The sequence below is a fragment of the Girardinichthys multiradiatus genome, chromosome 5, assembly GCF_021462225.1.
Source record: "Girardinichthys multiradiatus isolate DD_20200921_A chromosome 5, DD_fGirMul_XY1, whole genome shotgun sequence".
NCBI lineage: Eukaryota > Metazoa > Chordata > Actinopteri > Cyprinodontiformes > Goodeidae > Girardinichthys > Girardinichthys multiradiatus.
The window spans coordinates 30,575,367-30,596,501 of NC_061798.1; the positions used below are offsets into that span (position 1 = coordinate 30,575,367).

A 21,135-nucleotide genomic window follows, 5' to 3' on the forward strand; every position below is an offset into this window, starting at 1 on the left:
TTTGTTTGTGTGAAACTCAGCTATCTTAGTGCTAGCAGGCTAAATGCAGCACACATGCTCAGGTTGTGTTCTGTGTTTGTGTGTTTTTAAAGTTAAGGCAAACTTTATTTAAAGGGTGATTTTAAATACCAACGATTGATCATAACACGCCGTCCGCATTTACGCATTTTAACCCTTTTATTAACGGTATTTTAAAGGTATGTGTTTGATTCTGGTGCCAATAAGCTATAAGCTTCTTTTGTTAGCTTTAACTGCTAACAAGCTGAAACACACTGATCACACTTGAATTCTTATCAAAATCTGTTGATCATCTATTTTTCTTGCATTTTACAATTATGCATTTTGTTGCATAATTGCTTTGTTCTGTTGCTAAAAATGCTTCTAAAACATAGTGATGTTTGTAGTTGTATGATGAAATGTAAGAAGTTCAGGGGGTATAAATCCTTTTGGTAGGATCTGATGCAACTGATCATACGGTGATAGACCGAGCCTTTCTTGGTCTTGGTACATGCGGCGACATACCTTTTATAACATGTCTCATGCCTCCAGAGTGAATTTGCTCAATTTCTTTACAAATGTTCAGTCGACCTCCCTGTTTGTTGTCCCTGTGGCTTAGCGACATACAGAAAGCATGTAGCCACTTGTTTTGTTGCTAACCATCATCGTGTGAGATCCAAGCCCTGCCCACAATGTCATGTTTTTTATTGCGGCCTCACGAGGAGGTGATGTACCACAGAGCGGTGTGCTGGGAGACTCACACACAATCATTAGATTAACAACACAAACACAAACCACTACTGAGCAAGTGGTGGGAACCAGTGCAGGCTCTGCTCTCTGCATAGAAATGTGTTTCATGAAGCAAATGAAATGAGGCAGGGTCTAAATTAAGAAGTAATCTCATGTGCCAGCACAGTAAATGACCCCTATGAGGGTAATGTTGTGTATCCTAGCAGCAAACACCAGAAGATCTACCTTACGTCATCTGGCCTGCTTTGCTTTTTAAAATTTTAAACTTTACATCAATAGACATATTTTTAGCAATGTGGCGAGATAGTTATGTTATTTACTTCATAAACATAAGTGCACAAAAAAAATCATAATTTTATTAAATCTGGCAAAGAAGTAGAGCATTATATCTACAGTTGTGTTACAAAAATTAGGACAATCTACGACAGGCTGTGTTTTTTCAACATATGTGGATATATGGATATTTATTAGAAATTCAACACCACTCAGATATTAAAGTAATATAAATAAACACTAAAACCTCAAAAATAGCCATTTAAAACGTTTCCATAAAATTACATACAAATATTTAATCTCTGGTGAGAAAATCAATTAGGAAATCCTCACAATGATTTCTGCTTAAAATTGCAAAAATAATTACAGCCATCTCACAACAGGTGCACACTATGAAAACATCATTACTTAGCAGTTTTTAAGGACATTTTGCCTTTTTAAACTGTGAACATTTAGTTTGGTGTTGCTCCTGAATGTTGAAGTGAGAGTTAGCATTATGGTAAGATCCAAAGAGCTCTCTGAGACTTTCAGAAAAAGGATTGTAGAAAACTTATGAATCTGGGAAGGAGTTTAAAGAGGTCTCAGAAAAATTTGAAATCAGCTATTACACTTAATGAAAAATAATCTACAAGTGGAGGACAACAACTGCCAACATTCCCATGTTTGACCTTGCAGGTTCACTGAAAGCAGACTGAAAGATGCTAAAAGAAGTTTCCATAAATCCAAAAATGTCATCAGCAGATCTAAAGTGGGCTCTTGCTATTGTTGATATTAATGTTTATGCTGTAGAGCTGGAAAGAGACCGCACACTTAACTTTCACGGGAGGTGTGCAAGGATGCGGAGAAACCTCAGAGGATGCAGACAAAGATCCGGACGAAATGCTCTCTGGACAGATGAGTTTACAGCTGGATTATTTTGACACCAGGACCAAGGACCGACATGTTTGACATAAAACAAATGCAGCATTGCAGGAAAAGAACCTCATACCAACTGTAGCGTTAAAAAGGTCCACAAAAACTGACCGTCAACATAATTGTGAAGATTTATTTGTGCATGCAAAGATGTGAAATACCTTCATGTTACTTTAAATTGAACCAATAATTGAGATTGTCCAAAATTACTATAAATAACTATAAAGTTGTTCTGAAAATGTCAAATATCTTTAAATAATACAGTTTCTTTGTCTGCTAAGGTTAAATCTCTCTGTAGAACATAACCTTGTCCTCTCTTTGCTGAGAACTTCTCAGTGCCAGTCTCAGACCTTCAATTAGGAATAAACCAGATTAAAATAAGACTTCAACTGTGTGTGATTTCATCTCGGTATAAATATGGTTGTTCTCTTGGCCTCAGAGGCTTGTTAAGATAACATTATAACTCTATGCCACAACACCACATGGCAACGACCAGTGTTTTTATTCACATTTTAATCTTTTAGCCAGATAGTTTTTGTTAATTATTTTTCTCTGATTTCCAAAGGGAGGCACTTCCTCCAACATCTGTGCTCAGGGGAAAACAGCCACTGCCTCCCTGCAGGGACAACCTTGATGCTGGGATAGAGAGAGACCATTTGATGAGATTTCTCAGCTAAAGACAATCTGAACATTCATTCTCCAACCCTTTGAGAATTCCCATTAGGTAGTTCGATGATGTCTTGTTTGTTAATGAATCATTATATTAGTATGATTACTAATAGTTCAATTATTCTTTTGGGATTAGATGTAATATAATCATCACTTTTTATATTAGACCTTCATGTAAGTTTGTTTATTCACAGTAAAAAACTGTTACTGTAAAAACTGTAATGGATGGATAGAAACATGTTAAGTGTGTCTAAAAAGAGGAATTCTCTATTGAAAAAGTAAAAAAAAGGATCAACATCAGCTCAAGCGAACTTTATGGATGTTGGTTATGACTGATTTAAAAGTGAGCACAATGTTAAGGTTTGATGAGAAAACTCTTCTGAGAACCCTGTTTAAAAAATCTCCACATTTCTTTGGACGCATCTTGCAGATTTTCTACACACTGACTGACAATTATTTTTCTTTTGTTTTAGCCAGCAGTCTCAGGTTCTGCATATAAATAACCAGTACTGACATGATCAGACATTTAGTAAATCTGACTTTTATTCTTTCACTACTGTTAACAAGTACTCTGAGGCGCAATGCAATGGTACAACCAGATCTTGTGTTGCTCCCTTGTGTTTAACAAGGAAAGATCAAACAAAATTGAAGTATTTTTCATAATAAAATTAACAATACAAACAAGTTTCAACTGTAAAGTACATTAAACGTCTGCATAAATTAAAGACCTGAAGAACAATAGTTGAGAGAGGTAATAAGACTGTACATGACAATACATTTGCAATACATTACAGTATTTATTTAAAACAGAAGGAAAGTAGCACCATGAGATGAAATAAAATCTGATTGAAAACTAATATAAAGAAAAACACATACTTCTGACAGTAAATCCTGGACGTTGTTGTGTGGACAGTGAGTGTACTTGAAGCCCATTTTGTTACCTGTGGAAATATACAGAGTGATAAAGGTTCTACTCATGTGCCTTCATGTAATAACTTTAACTGTAGTTAAACAAGGCATTAACATTTGTCGTAACGACATGAGATGTTTTTAAAGTTGTAAATTGTTTTATCACAAATCATGGTCCAGCTTTTGTCTCCTTTTCATCCCTTTCTCTTTCTACATCTGTTCTTTATCCCCATTTAATTTTCCAACAAAAACAAAAATCTTCTCACAACGATCACAGGATCCTAAAAAAGCCATTTCTGTCCTTTCCTTCCTCTCACTTTCTCACCTCTACCTCAGCTGTTTTTATTTACGGCTATTCACTCTTCGTAGCCTGACTTCTGAGGTCTGGAGTCGTACAGTTCTTAAATGTACGTGTTCCCTAATTCACAAGAAGTTGTTGGAAAGTTGACGTTGGTGGTCAAACAAGTCCTCCTCTTCAGCGCTGTAGGCATCAGCTGATGAAAAAAAATAAACAAAGAAATTAAAAAAACTAAAGCAGCAAATGATTATTACGAATTATTTGATGAGTGACGGGTTTTATGTGCAGCACGCTGTATTACCTGCATGGCAGCGGAAGAGGTAAACTCGTGCTCCATCGTACTTGCACCTGCAACGCATCACATTGTTTTGGAAATCAGACTCAGCCATGTCCAGGGTAGGGTTCACCTCCACCTGCACAGAAGAAGAGAAAGAAGGTGAGATACTGGATAAATATCATGATTGTGGCCATGACTTATTTTGACCTTCAAATATATTCAAATACAAAATTACATTTCCTTGCAAAAGTATTCATTATCCTTGACCTTTTTTTTTACATTTTATCTGACATATTTTATAGGATAGCCCAACACAAAGTGGTGCATGTTAGTGGAAAGGAAACTGATACATGGTTTTACTAATGAACATTTAAAAAGTGTGGTATATATTCATCTTATGTCTCTACCAGATTGGGACATCTAGAAACTGAAAACTTTGCCCATTATTCTTGAAAAAAATAGCAATCAAGATCATTTATGTAAAATTTTGAAGTCTTGCCACAATTTCTCGAATGAACTTGGGTCTGGACTTGTAGCCTCTAACAGGCTGACCGGCTTTCCTGTCGCTGCTGAAGGAGTCCCAATAGCATGATGACACCATTTCCCTGCTTCTCAGTGGGAATGGTGTGTTTAGGGTGTTTGTACAAAGTTAGTTTCCCACGTTTTCCAAGTTTAGCACTTTGGACACAACTTTCAAGCTTAATCCCATCAGACCAAAGGAATCTTCTTCCACATGTTTGCTAGATCCCCTACACTGCTTGTGACAAACCTTAACAGGACTTCTTATGGCTTCATTTTAACAAAACCTTCGTTGAAACTCCTGCATAAAGGACAGATTTATACGGTGCACGACTAACAAGCAAGGAAAGGCAAGTTCATTTCTATAACTCATTTCGGCATCAAGACAATTAGAAGTGATTTACATGATGAAAACATAAGAAAATAAACCATAGGACAGTACATATCTTTGGTAAAACAAAGGAAAGTAAAGAAAAGCTAGACTACAGGCTGAGGCTATTGACTCAACTCTAACATTTGTTTAGTGTTTAACAACTCTAAACAAATGTTTTTTTTAACCTTGGTTCAAAAGAATTCAGAGATTCAGCATTTCTGCAGTTTTCTAGGAGTTTGTTTCATATTAGTGGAGCATAAGAACTGAATGCTGCTTCTCCATGTTTGGTTCTGAATTCTGGAGATGCAGAGTGATGCAACATTGATGCAACAAATCTTTAATGTATTTTGCTGTTAAGCCAATCAGTGATTTATAAACTAACAGAGGTATTTCAAAATATATTCTCCGAGATACAAGGAGCCAGTGTGGGGACTTTGAAACTGGGCTGATGTGCTCTACTGTCTTAGTTTTAGTGAGGGGGCCCCTTGGCTGCTTCTCTGATTAATGCTCTCCTTCCCCACCTGTCAGTTTATGTGGACAGCCATGTCTTGGTGGCTTGCTGCTGTGCCACATTCTTTCCATTTTCAGATGATGGCTTGAACAGAGTTCTGTGAGATGTTCAAAGATTAGGATAATGTTTTATAATCTAACCTTGCTTTAAACATCTCCACATCTTTCTCTCTGACTTGTCTGCTGTCTGCATGATGCTTGATAACATTCTCCAACAAGCCATTGAGGTCTGCACAGAACAGCTGGATTAATAGTAAAGAGCGTATATTTTAGGTGACTTCTGAAGGGGGGCGGTTTCACTGAATTTAATTTAGAATAAAAGGGAATGAATACAAAAGCATGTCATCCTTTTGAGATTTGGTTTTACAATAATGTGTGCTGATCTATCACATAAAATCCCACTAAAACACATTGAAGTTTGTGACAAAAAGTGAAACATTTTAGCAAGGTGCTGCAGATTGCTGGGGACTCTGAGGTTGATATATACAAGTACATCTCAAAAAATTTGAATATTGCGTAGAAGTGCAATTTCTTTTTTCAGAATAAAATATTCCAGAAAGTGAAATGGTTATTTTATAGAGATTCTTTCCACATAGAGTAAATATTTCAAGTTTTTATTCCTTGTAAATTTATGATTATGGCTCACAGGTAACGAAAACCCAAAATTCAATGTCTTCGATAATTAGAATATCACATTAGACCAATCAAAAAAGGATGTTTTAAGCACAAATATCAGGCTTCTGAAGAGTAAGCCCATTTCTATGCACCTTACTTGGTTGTGCCTCCTCTTGCATGAATTACTGCATCAATGCGTTGTGGTATAGAGGCGATCAGCCTGTGGCACTGCGTAGGTGTTCAGGAAACCCATATTGCTATGATAGCTGCCTTCAAGTCATCTGCCTTGTTGGGTCTGGTGTCTCTAATCTTCCTCTTGACAACATCCCATAGATTCTCTATGGGGTTCAGGTCAGTGGAGTTTGCTGGCCAATCAAAAACAGGAACACCATGGTCGCTGATCCAGCTTTTGGTACCTTTGGCAGTGTGTGCAGGTGCTAACTCCTGCTAGAAAATAAAATCAGCATCTCCACACAGCTTGTCAACAGAGGGAAGCATGAAGTACTCTAGAATTTCCTGGTAGATGGTTGCATTGACTGTGGACTTCAGAAAACACAGTGGACCAACACCAGTAGATGACATGTCACTCCAAACCATCACTGACTGTGGAAGCTTCACACTGGACTTCAAGCAACATGGAGTCTGTGCCTCTCCCCTCTTCCTTCAGTCTCTGGGACATTGATTTCCAAATAAATGCAGATTTACTTTCATCTGAAAACAGGACTTTGGACCATTAAGCAACAATCCGGTTCCTTTTCTTCTCAGCCCAGGTAAGACGGTCCTGATGTTGTGTTTAGTTCTGGAGTGGCTTGACACGAGGAATGCGACATTTGATGCACCGACTCCAGCCTCAGTCCACTCCTTGTGAAGCTCCCCTAAATTCTTGAATGGATATCGCTTGACAATCCTGTCAAGGCTGCGGTTTTCCCTGTTGCTAGTGCACCTTTTCCTACCACACTTCTTCCTTCCACTCAATTTTCTGTTAATATGCTTGGATACAGGACTCTGTCAACAACCTGCTTCTTCAGCAATGACCTTTTTTGTGTTTCCCTCCTTGTGAAGGGTGTCCATGACTGTCTTCTGATTAGTGATTGTGTAGCCTGTGACCCAGAGTAAGAGACGGTTTAAAGGCTCCGAAAACCTTTGCTGGTGTTTTGAATTAATTAGCTGATTAGGGTGTGACACCAAGAGTGTCCAATAATGACTTTTCACGCATTGTAATTTTCTGAGACCCTGAAGGTTGTGGTTTCTATACCCGTAAGCCCAATCATCAAAATTACAAGAAACAAAAGGCTTAGAATATATCACTCTATTCTATATAATAAATGAGTTTCACTTTCTGAGATGACAAAAGTGTTGCACTTTTATGCAATATTCAGATTTTTTTAAATGTACCTGTATGTGAAACTATCTTCGTTCTGCGGTCAGCAACTTCCTCAAAATCCCTTTCTCACATGGAAAAACATGTTTAACTCTAGACAAAAGAAAAAACAAACTGTACAAGGTGTCCTTTTAAAAAGTGATGGAAAAAATTTGAAAAAAGCTCCCTTCTTTAGACAGTTATGAAACAACAGCTCATTGGAGCCACAGGATTATTGTTTTCTGCTTTTGTATATGGTATCTGATGTATAAGCCCAGGCAATGAATGACATCACTTTCCACTGTTATCTCTGCCCAGAGGAAAAAGAGTTGAAAAAAGCCCAGAGATGCAGATGACGGTTTAGAGTTTGCAGCCTATCATTAGACTGCAGCCATGGTTGGTTGCCATGGTGGCTTGTTTTCCACTCTGTCTGTCTGCCTCCCATATATAAGAAAAGCACACAAATGAATTTTCCTGATGCACACATCAGAGAGATAACCTGACCACATATTCATTAAAGTGGCCCAGTTTGTTTTATTTTTTATTTTTACGTACCGCTTAAACTGTGTGGTTTTATTTATATTTACAGCTTCACATTCAGGGTTAATAATATTCATAAATGTTATTCTTTTTTATTAACTTTCAGGCAACATTTAGTGTCATGAACTCAATCTGTGTGTGTATTTGCTACAAGCTGAGACTGGAGAGTGATTTATAGTCTTGGTGTAAAACACATCAACTTTGTGGCAGTTCACACTTTCTTAAAAGCTCTTGTAATAATATGAAACAAAGGGCCCGCAAGTCGTTTTATGGGATAATGAAAGGCCCGTCACCAATGTGTAAAAGCTTTGAGAGGTTATACTGCTGATCTTTTAGATGCAGGCGCAATCAGAGTCAATGGAGCTGAGGTGGACATGACTCATCAGTGAAATGTATGGTTCTCAAAGTGGCTGCCTGGTAAAGACACAGAAACACCCAGCTGAATGAAAGACGAACCAGGATCTACGCCCTCTCCAAGTCCCTCACTTCTCACAGAGCTACGAGGAGTCTATCTACAGTCGCGACCACAAACGTGCTGCTGGGTCACGATGCTGGGGCAAACTTTATAATATACAGTATATCTCCCAGACATGCTGGAGCTACATCTGCCTGCACGCAGACCTGATGTAAACATTTTGATTTCAATACAAACAACCAGAATAAAAGAGAGAAACTGTAAACACAGTCCTGCTGATGCCGCCAGGTTGTTAGGAATAAATAGAATAAATGATAGAGATGCAAGAGGGATGAGTAGGTCACCACAGCAGATTGGATGTCTCTGTATAGAGAGGGAAGATGTGGATGAGCTCACGTTGCAACCTGTAATGTGCTGACAGGGCTTTTCCACTGCCAGTAGGTTTGTACTCTATAAAGGGCAGACTAACAGTAGGTCTGCTTTCTATATAAATCTAGACTAAATTAACTTTTTTTAAACACGCACACACCCTTAAAGCTGCATTGCTGCTATACACCTGAATGACTGGAGACCCAGCCAAGAGCTATTTAGCTAAAATTACAGCCTTTTATCGCAGCTTTTATCTCATTTGTGCCTTTAGATGTTGAAATACAAACTCCTCGCTTTACTTTTCACTTGTTGACTTTCAGGTCCGATGCGGGAGCTAAATAACAAAATCACTGATGGTTTTTCACCAAAAAGATTAAATAAGAATTTTAAGTTAAATTTGATACTCTCATTATTTTTGCCACCCATTTTAATGTACAAACATACATTTTAACTGCTAATTTCATGGATGAATGGATGGATGGATGGATCTTTAAAAGAAAGGAATATAAAATGAAGAAAAATACAGATTTTTTCCATGCTCTATTTTCTCTTTCATATTTATGAGACCTGGAGAAGTCCTAAATAATATTCCAGATTTTCCCAAACTGCTATTTTCCATTCTTTTACTTTTTGTTTTTCTAAACAGACTGACCTGAAAGATGTATTCACCAGGTCGAACATCTGTAATATCAACCCACTGACAGTCAATGTCATGGCGGTATGTGTCCCAGCAGCCGACGGAGATGCCCTGCTGGCCCCAGTTGTAGCAGGCATATTGCTTATTGATACCTGAGGGATAAAGCACACATATATAGGACATAATCAGCTACATCTGTGTGGTCCAGCTTATCTTATTCCACTCACTGTGGATCAAAATATTTGAAAGAAGTGTCACTTTTTAAAGAATATGTAGGATCTAGTCATCCAACAATTTATTGAATGAGTGTAACTATTAAATAAACAGTTTTTTTCCCCTTTGTAACCATTTGGTCTTTATTGCATTACTGATTAATAAAAGCTATTTCTCATTTCTCAGCAGCACAACTTTCTTTCTCCTTTAAAGTGTTCTTCATGCAAGTTTTTTATTTAACGTTCACAAGATTTGCTATCCAGTACCTGACCATTGTTTTTTTCCTGTTTGCCTAACTCAGACCTATAATTCATTTACACATAAAACTCTTTTAAAGACAACCCTGTGTTTTGTCAAAAAATGCCAGAAAACTTAGCAAAGAACTGTTTTTAAATCAGATTTTTAGGTAGTTGGTAAAGGCATAATTTCTTTTCTTTTATATCTAAATACATTTGTCACATTTAGACAGCCTGCAAGTTTGACAGACATAGAAGAAAATAATATTTTAGCCAAAACAGGGTGATTTCCAAAGAGCTATTTGCTGAAAACTTAGCATAAAGAATATGATCAGCTGGAAGATGATGCAGCTGATCTTTGCAGGATTTTGTCTCGTTTCTAAAAGCCTGACTCTCATATACTGTTCATCTAATCTAAATTGTTTTATAGAACCGTCATTCCTTTACTTGTTCTCTTTGCTGCAAAATGTGTTGTAATGATCAGACACTAGGACTGGAAAGAAAGTGAATGAAAGAGGAGCCCCCAAAATACCTGAAAGAGCTTTAGAAAGTCCAGAATATTCTCAATCAGAACCAACATTTAAACAATGTTTGACAGCTTGGAACCAAAGTCTTTATAAAAGGGCTAAATTCATAAGTTTTTGTGTCTGATCACATCTCACCATCTGGGCAGTAGGTGTCCTCCAGGCAGAAACTGGCTTTGTGACCTTCAGCCACCTTTGTCCCATTGAGGGTGAGCAGATCGTAGTGGGTGAACACCTCAATACTGTGGTAGTGTCTGAAAGAAACACATGGAAAAAGCAAAAGCATCACATAAAGTTATGAAATAAACACAGGTTGACCTTCATTCAACATACTGTTGCATTCTCTTTCTGTCATATTTCTGTAAAAAATATGATGACCATAAGTGCCGTTATGTTCAGTAGAAGTGTCAACTGACATGATGAACAGCTGGGGAAGCTTATGGGAAAAGGAAGATTTCAGCTTGGTGTTGCTTTTTCGTAGAGCGATTCCCAAAACAAACGTTACCAAAACTGCAAGTCAAGCCATGTGTTTATTGGTGAAGTAGGTAGCAATTGATGTTGTGGTCGTGCTTCTTGTTCTAGGACACAGAACCACAGCTCCCGAGATAAGAAGCCAGGCGACTGTGACACAAGTCTTGGCTACGACTGTAACAACAGGGTTAACCAGTGAGGATGATGTTCAATGTAAACTTTGTCATTTAACTCAAAAAACACAGATAAACATTTACAGGATTTCCACTATTTGTAGACAAAACATATTCTATGCTGTACTCAAGGATCTCATTTCACTTTCTAAATCTAAGACAGCAGAGATTTAATTTAAAGCATCTGGACTATATCTAGAATCATATTTATCTTGTAAAACCTCAGACCAGCTTAGTTGTGGGGAAACAGGCCTTTTTATGTCGGGTTAAAACCACAAACTCCAACTTGTTTTGATTTTATGTTTAGTGTTGAACGGTGAAGAAAAGGATATATAGTTTCAAATTTTTTGTAAATAAAATTTTGAAAAGTGTGTTGTGCATTTGTATTCATCCTCCCTGGGTCATTACTTTGTAGAACAGTAGTTTTTAAATCTTGCCACAGATTCTCAATTGGGTAAAGGTCTGGACTTTGACTGGGCCACAGTTGAATATGCTGTGATCTAAACCACTCCAGTGTAGCTCTGGTAGTGTTGATGTCTTTTGTAGCTTCTAACAGGATTATTTAGCTCAGCTTATCTTCATCAACTTTGGCCAGTTTCCCTGTCCCTACATCCCCACAATATGATGCTGCCGCCACTACGTTTAACACTGGAGATGGTGTGTTTGCAGAGCTCATTTTCAGCCACACCTTGTGATTTTTTGGTGTCATCTGACCAGAACATTTTGTGCCCTATATGGCTTGTGAAAAGCTGCAAAAAAGATTTACCACTGTTTGCATTCAACAATGGCTTTCTTTTTGCCACTCTTGTGCAGAGGCCAGATTTATGGAGAGCGCAATGTGGAATTTACTATTGAACAGATTCTCTCACCTTAGCTATAGATCTCTGCAGTCACACTTCTTGGCTGCTTCTCTGAATAATGCTCTCATTGCCCAGCATGTTAGTTTAGGTGGATGGCTATGTCTCGGTAGGTTTTCAGTTGTGCCATTCTCATTATTAATTAGAGTGTCTCTATGAGCTGTTCTAAGTTCAGGACATTGTTTCATAACCCAACCCTGCTTAAAATATCTTCACAATGATGAACTGATGTGTCTGATGTATTCCTTGGTTTTCATGATGCTGTTTGTTCATTGATGTTCTCTAACAAACCTCTGATGCCTTCACAGAGCAGCTACCTTTATACCAAGATTAAATTACAAATAAAATTACTTCTGAGGGCAGTTAGTTGTCAGAGAAAAGAGAGCATGAATGTGAAGACATGCCTTTATTTTACACACCACCTCAACATTTTGCTAAGAATTACAGCAGTCCTGGAGGACCTCAGAAAAACCTCCTTTCATTCTTACCTGTGACACTGGTGCCAGACCCAGCTCTCTCTGGTGGCTCGCGGTCTGAAGTCAGCCAGACCCATGTTCATGATACGGGAGGAGAAGCGCAGCAGTCTGCGATGTCCGTAGAGCCAGTTTACCCTGGCAGCAGAGGAAGACAGGCAGTTCTCCTCGTTTGCGCAAGTCAGCAGGTGAAGAGGTCGGTCCTCTAGGTATGCCGTCTCCTGCACGAGCTGGGCGTCCACCACAAGGTCGGGAGCAGCTGCAGGAATCATAGAGGTTGAATAAAATAGGACACATCCAATCTTGTGTTTAACTACTTTAGAATTCTTCAGGAAAAAGGTAAATCTATATAATCTTTATGCTTGCCTGTTTGCCTTTCATTACTGTGAGACTCAAATCTAACATTTAAAAGGTGGTCCATTCAATCAGCAATTATGAGGATCACTATTTGCTCATTAATTGGAAAAAACAGTTTGTTTTTTATCACCCTGTTGTGAATATGTCTACCAGTTGGATCTACTTGGAAGAAATCTCACTGCGTCAAGAAATTAGCTGTTAACAGGAACCAGACAATTTTCAGCATGATGGACCCTGACCAGCTAACAGTGGGTTGGAAATTCAAAAATGTAATTAGTTAGTAAATGCACCATAATAGAGCTACCAGGTCATGGTGACATTAACATTTAAAGTCCAAGCTGTCGCTGCCAGAGGAAGACAAAGTTGGCTACCCTCAGCCACAGCCATATGCTATCAAGTAGGTTCTGTTCACCTGCACAGCCTCAATTAGTCCATAGCCAGCACCTTTTTCTTTACCCATTTTAGCTCTTTATCATTGTTTTGCTGCTGGATTCTACTGCTGGACTGCCTGATTCCATGTCTGTTGTCTATGCTCTTTTCTATGCCCCGTGCGGTTTAGCCCAGTTTTCTGTCCATGCTTCACCTTGTACCTGCCTGTAAGTTTTTTCGTTTTTGTTTTTGTTTTTTTTATTAAACCATTGTACTCACCATGCTGCTTCCCCTGGTCCTCCCTGCATTTTGGTCCATCTCCAACCTCACAACCCCTGACAGTTAGTGACTTTTCTGGTTTTATTGGCAGATTTTTGGAGGCTCTGACACGTAATGCATGCATCATTCTTCTGATTCTTGCATTACAGCTAGCTCCTCCCCCATCCCAAAGCACTCACAGACAAACCCAGTCCTCATACAGCAGTTCCTCCCAGCAGCTTTCAGATCCGCACCAGGGCCAGACTAATTACCATTATTTTGATCTCAGGGCCATTAAGCATTTGTTTCTACCGTCTCTTTTTTAACTAGATTATTAGTGTGGATTTTATAAAAATAAATGTTATGGTTAAAAAGGTTGATGGTTTACTGTGAGTTGTTGTTGGGTCCCAAGTTGACCAAAAAGTTAAAAATCAAACCAGGCATAAGAAAACTTTAAACATCAAATATATTAGTTCTCAATATATTTAGGTTGTGTTTGACTCACTTTTTATCTCTGAATATCACTGTGGTGTTGAAGTCAAAGGAAAGACAGACAAGTAAGGAGCAATTTAAAGGGAAACAGTTTTCTAAGAAATGTGGAGACATGGCTGCAAGAGAGTGAGAGAGAGCCAGACTTTTAGCAGATAACAAGAAGGGTGAAAGGAGTACAGCAATGTTGCTCTGTCTTATCCTTTTAAGCTTTCAGTCTCTGTTTGTTATTATAGATGCTGGACATATAAATATTGAGAGCCTTTTGGAAATCCAAGAGTTAACGTAAAGACACATTCTCTACAATAAACACAGGTAGATTGCCATTTTAGTAATGCTAGCTGTGCTAACTTAATGCTAAAGATGCTAAAGAGAGTTTAATATTGTTCTTATTTCTTCTTATATTGTAGTTCTTTAGATAAAATCAGAAACGTCTAAAATAAGTATCAGTAGGTTAAAGGATTACAAAACCTGGAGATCAGAAAACATCCCCTCAAATTCTGATCAGTACATCTCTATTCAAGATCAAAGAATCAGGGAAGTGCCAGACTTATGGGATAGATTTATAGTGTGGTTTTAAATAAACACTTTACCAGCTAGCAGAAGCAAACAGCTGCAAAGCAGAAATACCAGTTTCACATAATACTAGTTTCCCACAAGCCTGTAAATAAACTCTGCAGTAAAGCATTTGCAGGAGTATCCTTTAACAATCTCTTTGCTACAAATTAAGTCACTGGTTTTGGACTCACTCTCCACACATGACACTCCCGCAGCTCTACCATCTCCTCCACGGGGACAATAGACTTGACCGTTCCTGCGACACTGCTGGATGGACATCTCCGTGCCAACGCAATGAGTTCCACTAAGCAACACCTCCCTGGCTTCAGGGGATCCCGGCCAGTACCATGTCTCCTGAAAAGGCACAGCAGCAGAGCACATTCAAGCACAAAATCATTAGAATATGTTTTAAAACATTTTTGGAAGAACAAAGAGGAACAATACTGAGGAATTTTGGTGCTGTGGGCACTCAGTATTCTCTACTATAAACACTAGAACACATTTTTATAGACACTATCAGTACACATTATCACATTTTCCACTATTATTCACAATTTTAAAACTGCTTGTTAAATGTTCCCAGCAGCCCCCACCAAACACACTGGGTCTGCCGTTTCCATGCAGTTCTATTTTCAGTTTGTTCGCTCTTTGAATTCCCCCCCTCCAATCTCTCTTCGCTTCACTTTCCCTCTTTTATTTTTGGCGCACTGGAAGTGGACGTTTGAAAAGCCTGTAATTACTTCAGGCCTCAGTAATAACATAGCACAGTCATACAAACAGCAGGATGGAGAGAGAAAGAAAGAGAGAAGGAGGAAGCACAGGAACACACAAAGAACGAAAGTTCACAGGCAGAAAAAGAAAACTGCAGAACAACGAGAATTCACCTCATAAGCTCTGGAGGCAAATCCCAAGCCAAGCTGCCGACAGACCACCATGGCTTCGTTGAGGCCAAAGTTCTCACTGCAAACTGAGCCCCAGCGCATTGCTCCTCCGACCTCTATCAGCACCTCCACACGGCCCTCTGCACGGTCTCTTCCACCTGCCAGACGCACCTGGATGCACAGGGAGGGAAGCGTGTTACACTGTCATAGTGGAAATTCTCCTGTACTGCACTTAGAAATATGTATTCATGTGCTCATCTCACGGTTGTTTGAATGCCAGTATTGGGGACATTGCAGCGCACAGCTACATCCTCAGTGTGTTTGCAGGTGTAAAGTGGCACTGGTTTATAGACGCAATCCATGAGAGACTTCTCCCTGCCCGTACACTGGACACTGTTCATGTGGATGGGACCAGTACCTGTAAATAAATGGCAGAGACAGCTGAAGGCCGCATGCAAAGGGAATGACATTCTCTTGCAGAAACTGCCCAAGGCATAGACAAACTATGCAGATGCTTAGGGTATCATAAAAGAATATATATGTATACGTGTACGCACCCTTACACTAATACTTTATTGATACATTTAGTGTTGTTTGGAGCTGTTCATAATCCCCTCTCTGTTAAATCCTGGCTCCAGTTCCAGCTGAAGAAAAAATAAGCTTAAAAGATGATGCAGCCACCACCATGCCTCATTGTGGGTATGATATTCTTTGGGTGATTTGTGCATAATGTCGTGTAATGAGTACTGTTTTGTACCCAACAAACATCTTACAATCACTGCTAAAACTGTTATTTATATTGTCATCAGACCATATTAAGTATTTACTTTACTTATTCATAAATCCTGATGAACCCAACCAGTTAGATAGACTACAAGCATGTCTTGAAGATATAAAAACTTGGATGACGTTAAATATTTTGCTTCTAAATTCAGACAAGACAGAAGTTGTCGTCTTTGGACCGGAGTCTTTAAAAAAGAAACTGCTTACTAAATCACTTAACCTGGATGGCATTAAATTGACCTCCGATAATAAAGTAAAAAACCTTGGTGTTATTTTTGACCAGGACATGTCATTTAAATCCCATATTAAACAGGTTTCTAGGATTTCCTTCTTTCATCTCTGGAACATTGCCAAAATTAGAAATATCCTATCCAGGAGTGACGCTGAAAAACTAGTCCATGCATTTGTTACTTCAAAGCTGGACTATTGTAATTCGTTACTATCGGGATGTCCACAAAATGCAGTTAAAAGCCTTCAGCTGAATCAAAATGCTGCAGCAAGAGTTCTGATGAAAATTAAAAAGAGAGATCATATTTCTCCTATTTTAGCTTCTCTTCATTGGCTCCCTGTTAAATCCAGAATAGAATTCAAAATTCTCCTCCTCACATATAAAGCCCTTAATGATCTAGCTCCATCATACATCAGAGATCTGATTGCTCCATACGTTCCTAACAGAGCACTTTGTTCTCAGACTGCAGGTTTACTGGTGGTTCCTAGAGTCTCTAGAAGTAGAATGGGAGGCAGATCCTTTAGTTATCAGGCTCCTCTCCTGTGAAACCAGCTCCCAGCTTTAGTCCGTGAGGCAGACACCCTGTCTACTTTTAAGGTTAGGCTTAAAACTTTCCTTTTTGATCCCATCAGTGGGATCCTTTGTGGGGTGCCTTGAGACGACATTGTTGTAAATAAGCGCCATTTAACTAAATAATCTGAACTAAAATTATCTGTGTAGTTATGCTGCTATAGGCTTAGGCTGCTGGAGGACATAATGACCACTTTCACCCTCTTCACTACATTCTCACACTACTCTCCAATTTTGCATTATTTTCTGTTATTTCAGCTTTTAATTTTGTTCTCTCTTTTCTCTTCCTAGAAGCTACACCTGGCCTGGCTCTGTGTCTACCTGTGACACCTTTCTGGAGAGGGGAATTGTCCGAGCTTCTGCTGGCAACAACTTAATGCTCACCCTCTACTGATGATCCACATAGCCCTGTCTTTTAGTGTTTAACCCTTTCACTCCCCTAGATATAGCTAATGACTGAGCATCTACTGTGACTAACTATGTGCTCTCTTTCAGACTCTAACCTTGAAAAGTGGCTCAGAGTTTATCTGTTCTATCTTTCTAGGTGAAATGACTAAAGGAGTTACATCCATTAACATTTACTTTTCCTTCCCATAGAAAGTACTCCTGGATCAGTGCTTCTTTGTTCTCTTGTTCTCTGCTTTGTTCTCTCAAACCCCCAGTCGGTCGTGGCAGATGGCCGCTCACACTGAGCCTGTTTCTGGTTCTGCTGGAGGTTTCTTCCTGTTAAAAGGGAGTTTTTCCTCTCCACTGTCGCTACATGCATGCTCAGTATGAGGGATTGCTGCAAAGTCAACGCCAGTGACTGTCCACTGTCTCTACATGCTCATCCGGGAGGAGTGAATGCTGCAAGTCACTGACTCGATGCAATCTGCTGGATTTCCTTAGACAGAAAAACGTTTTATCCAATTTGAATAAATAACTAACTCTGACTGCACTGTTCAATGATTAGGATTAATTGGAATGTATGTACCTGACTGTTGTGAAGTGCCTTGAGATGACATGTGTTGTGAAGTGGCACTATAAATAAAACTGAATTGAATTGAATATAAAGCGGCTATCAGTGTAAAGGTGATAATAAGTGATAGGTAAAAGTTTTTTATACATCAGGTTCTCTTCATGACTTCATACAGCCTTGGGCCAGTTCTGCAAAAGCACACATAAAAGACTAAAGTGGCTCTGAAAACACAAATTTATCAGGCAGGAACACTTTCAAGCCTGATACAAGAAATTATCTAAAGTTTTATCAACTGAACTGGGGCTGCATGGTGCCGCAGTTGGTAGCATTGCTGCCTTACAGCAAGAAGCTCCTGGGTTCGACTCCTGGCGGGGGTCTTTCTGCATGGAGTTTGTATGTTATCCTCGTGCATGCGTGGGTTCTCTCCGGGTACTCTGGCTTCCTCCCACAGTCCAAAAACATGCCTGTTAGGTTAATTTGTCTCTCTAAATTGCCTTAGGTTTGAATGGATGAGTACATGGTTGTTTGTCCTGTATGTTTCTGTGTTGCCCTGCAATGGACTGGCGACCTGTCCAGGGTGTACCCCGCCTCCTGCCCATAGACTGCTGGAGATAGGCACCAGCTTCCCCACGACCCATTATGGAAGAAGCGGTAGAAAATGACTGACTGATTGACAAACTAAACTGTTCATTGGATGCAGTCAACAAAACAAAAGAAAGTTTTTGAAACATCACCTTTCTTTGTACCGTAATTACTACATTAGGCATTTGTGGTCATGTACTTACCATAAGGAAAAAAGATACATTTTGTACATATGCATTACCCAACAAATTTATTATTTGTGTCATTTTAAAAACAATTTTGCAGTTTCTTATCATTAATTAAGCAAATTTTTTTTTTTTATGTGTAAAATATATTTGAAAATATATTCATTCAGGAAGAGGTCTCGTTAATAATTGTATAAAACATTTTGTTTGATGTTTGCTTTAAGTCAATGTAACATTGTAGGATCAATGTAATATTATGTCTGCTTTCTCAAGCTCTCTTTAGTGCTCTAAAAAACCTTGGAAGTGCCCTGTACTGAGCATACATAAAATAGTCTGAAATGGCTCTGCAGACACAAATGTCCATTTAAAGCCCAGATGTGTTCTGGACTTATGATGTGGCTCTGAAACTCAGACCTCTGCCTCTTTGAACCAAAATATATACCAAACTGCAGAAATGAGCATAATCTGTTAGCACATCTATGTTTGCGTAGGTGTGTGAGACCCAGGCAGGAGCCCTTTAAAGACCTATAATTAGGCTTAAAAAGCAGAAGATGTCATCAAGTGTATAGCTTGAGACTGTCTCTGGTGACTGCACAGCCTATCTTTACATTAACTCTTATGTTTTACGGAAAAAAGCCTAAGACATTTAAAGCCACATTGGTCCATTCTGACACCCTGGACCATGCCACCTAATTTAATATAGCACTTAAAGCAGCACGCAGAAACGTTCCATGAATTATTTCATTAAGTAAAGTAGAGAGAAGGAAATGCACCCACACCATTAAAGGACATGCTAAGTGCTCATTTGGGCAGAAAGATAATGGGAGGAAATGAACGTGATTACAGACTGACTACTGAGGTATGGCAAGAAGAGCCACCATAAGGGAGTGTGAGAAAGTGAGGTCTCGCTGCTGTTTGCAGAAAAATGTTTAACTCTACGACTGCCAGCTTGGAGGATGTATTTTCTCACCCACAACAAAAGCTCAACCCAAAACAATTACATCTAAATGTTTGCTTCTGCCTGCCACTGATTGCCTGATGTTCTTGTTTCAAAGCTGAGCAAACTTTTCTCAACCAACAAGTTTATTTTGACAACAGTACATGCCGTTACTTTGCTTGCCTGACCCTCCTAGCTTAGTTTAGACTTTATATAATTGGTCATGGGGAGAGTTCCTCAACAATCACCAGACATCAGACTGTAATCATTCTTGCTGCGTTTATTTGTCAGCAAAAGAGCATGAAGATGGAGTAGCAGCTCTAGGAACGGCAAGTTAAACTGGGAGGTGTTTAGTCTAAATCACTGAGTTGTACTTTTCCTCCTATAGAGACAGCAGTTATGTAGTTACGTTTGCCATTTAATAGAAAACTGTCATTGCTTTCTCTAACTAGGAACCAAACTCCCACAAAGATGAACAACTAAAAGTGAAATTCTGTCCTAAAAGCATCAGAAAAACCTAAAATAGCAGTTTAAATGTACAGGTGCAAGCTTTTTTCATGCTTTCTTACCCTGTCCAAGTTGAGCCCTGGTGAGCGCCTCTTTAGCTGACCCAAAACCCAACTCTCTGCAGACCACGCTGGCTGCATTTAGGTCCCACAGGTGGTCACACACCGTACCCCACTTTCCCTCTTTCATGACCTCGACACGGCCCTCTCCGAGACGGGGCCCGGCCTTCAGGCGGACGACAGGCTAGAAGGAAAACATTTCTATTGATTAAACTGAACGACAAACTAGATTTTAGCTCTCAAATGTTTTACAAGACACTAAGTTAGTTTCTTCACCACAGTTCTCGAACACCTTTCAAAAAAGCGTTCTTTAAAGGGATAGGTCACAATTTTTACTGGGGTTCTGTTAAAATGTTGTGAGCAGTTAATATCTCACCTGCAGGGGATAACCCTCATAATGTCTTCATTTAGTATAAATCCACATTAGTTGGTCCCAAAGGCTAAGACCAAGGCCAGGACCAAAGTGGACTTTTACTGTCAGCTTCGACCTCAAAATCAGCAGAGTAGTTTAAAAATCCAGATCAATTGGCAGAAGTTAATGTCTAGTTAAGACCAAATTTTGCTTTTAGCATCTTAAAACAACTTTAGTCTGAATAACATCATAGCAGTATTTGGAAACACTATTTATTGACCTTTAAACTATCATTTTTGCTTTTCCTTAACATTTTGTTCTCGGTGTTTGTTTCATACAGAAAGATCATTGTTGCCGCACTGCCTAAAACTTCCATTCCTTGCTTTAATCATCGGCTTCCCTGTAAATAACTGCTTAATGCAAGCATGACAACGGTGTACAGGTTCATAAAATAGTGTTTGCAAATGCTGCTATGATGTTATTCAGGTTAAAGTTGCAACATTTGGTCTTAACTAGACATTAGCTTCTGCCAGTTGATCTGGATTTATACTAAACGAGGACGTTGTGAGAGTTATCTATAGCTGATAGGATATTAGCTGTTCATAGCCTGTTAACAGAACATCTTGATTCATGAGTTATCCTTTTAGAGAAACAAATCCAGGTATCCAGCGGCAGCATCATGAGACTTTTC

The 21,135-nt window shown here is 39.0% G+C and overlaps 1 protein-coding gene across 1 annotated transcript in view; it reads right to left on the minus strand.

The window, feature by feature from the left end:
- Nucleotides 1-3,126: 3,126 nt before the first annotated feature.
- LOC124867684 (lysyl oxidase homolog 4-like) overlaps nt 3,127-21,135 on the minus strand; it is a 32,699-nt gene continuing 14,690 nt past the window's right edge. The window contains exons 7-15 of the mRNA XM_047364249.1: nt 20,096-20,276; nt 15,546-15,700; nt 15,286-15,453; nt 14,593-14,755; nt 12,386-12,629; nt 10,535-10,650; nt 9,439-9,575; nt 4,110-4,221; nt 3,127-4,004 (exon numbers count right to left, since the gene is read on the minus strand). Of these exons, the coding sequence (XP_047220205.1) occupies nt 3,934-4,004; nt 4,110-4,221; nt 9,439-9,575; nt 10,535-10,650; nt 12,386-12,629; nt 14,593-14,755; nt 15,286-15,453; nt 15,546-15,700; nt 20,096-20,276 (1,347 nt within the window). The 3' untranslated portion in view covers nt 3,127-3,933. The remainder of the gene's footprint in view (nt 4,005-4,109; nt 4,222-9,438; nt 9,576-10,534; nt 10,651-12,385; nt 12,630-14,592; nt 14,756-15,285; nt 15,454-15,545; nt 15,701-20,095; nt 20,277-21,135) is intronic.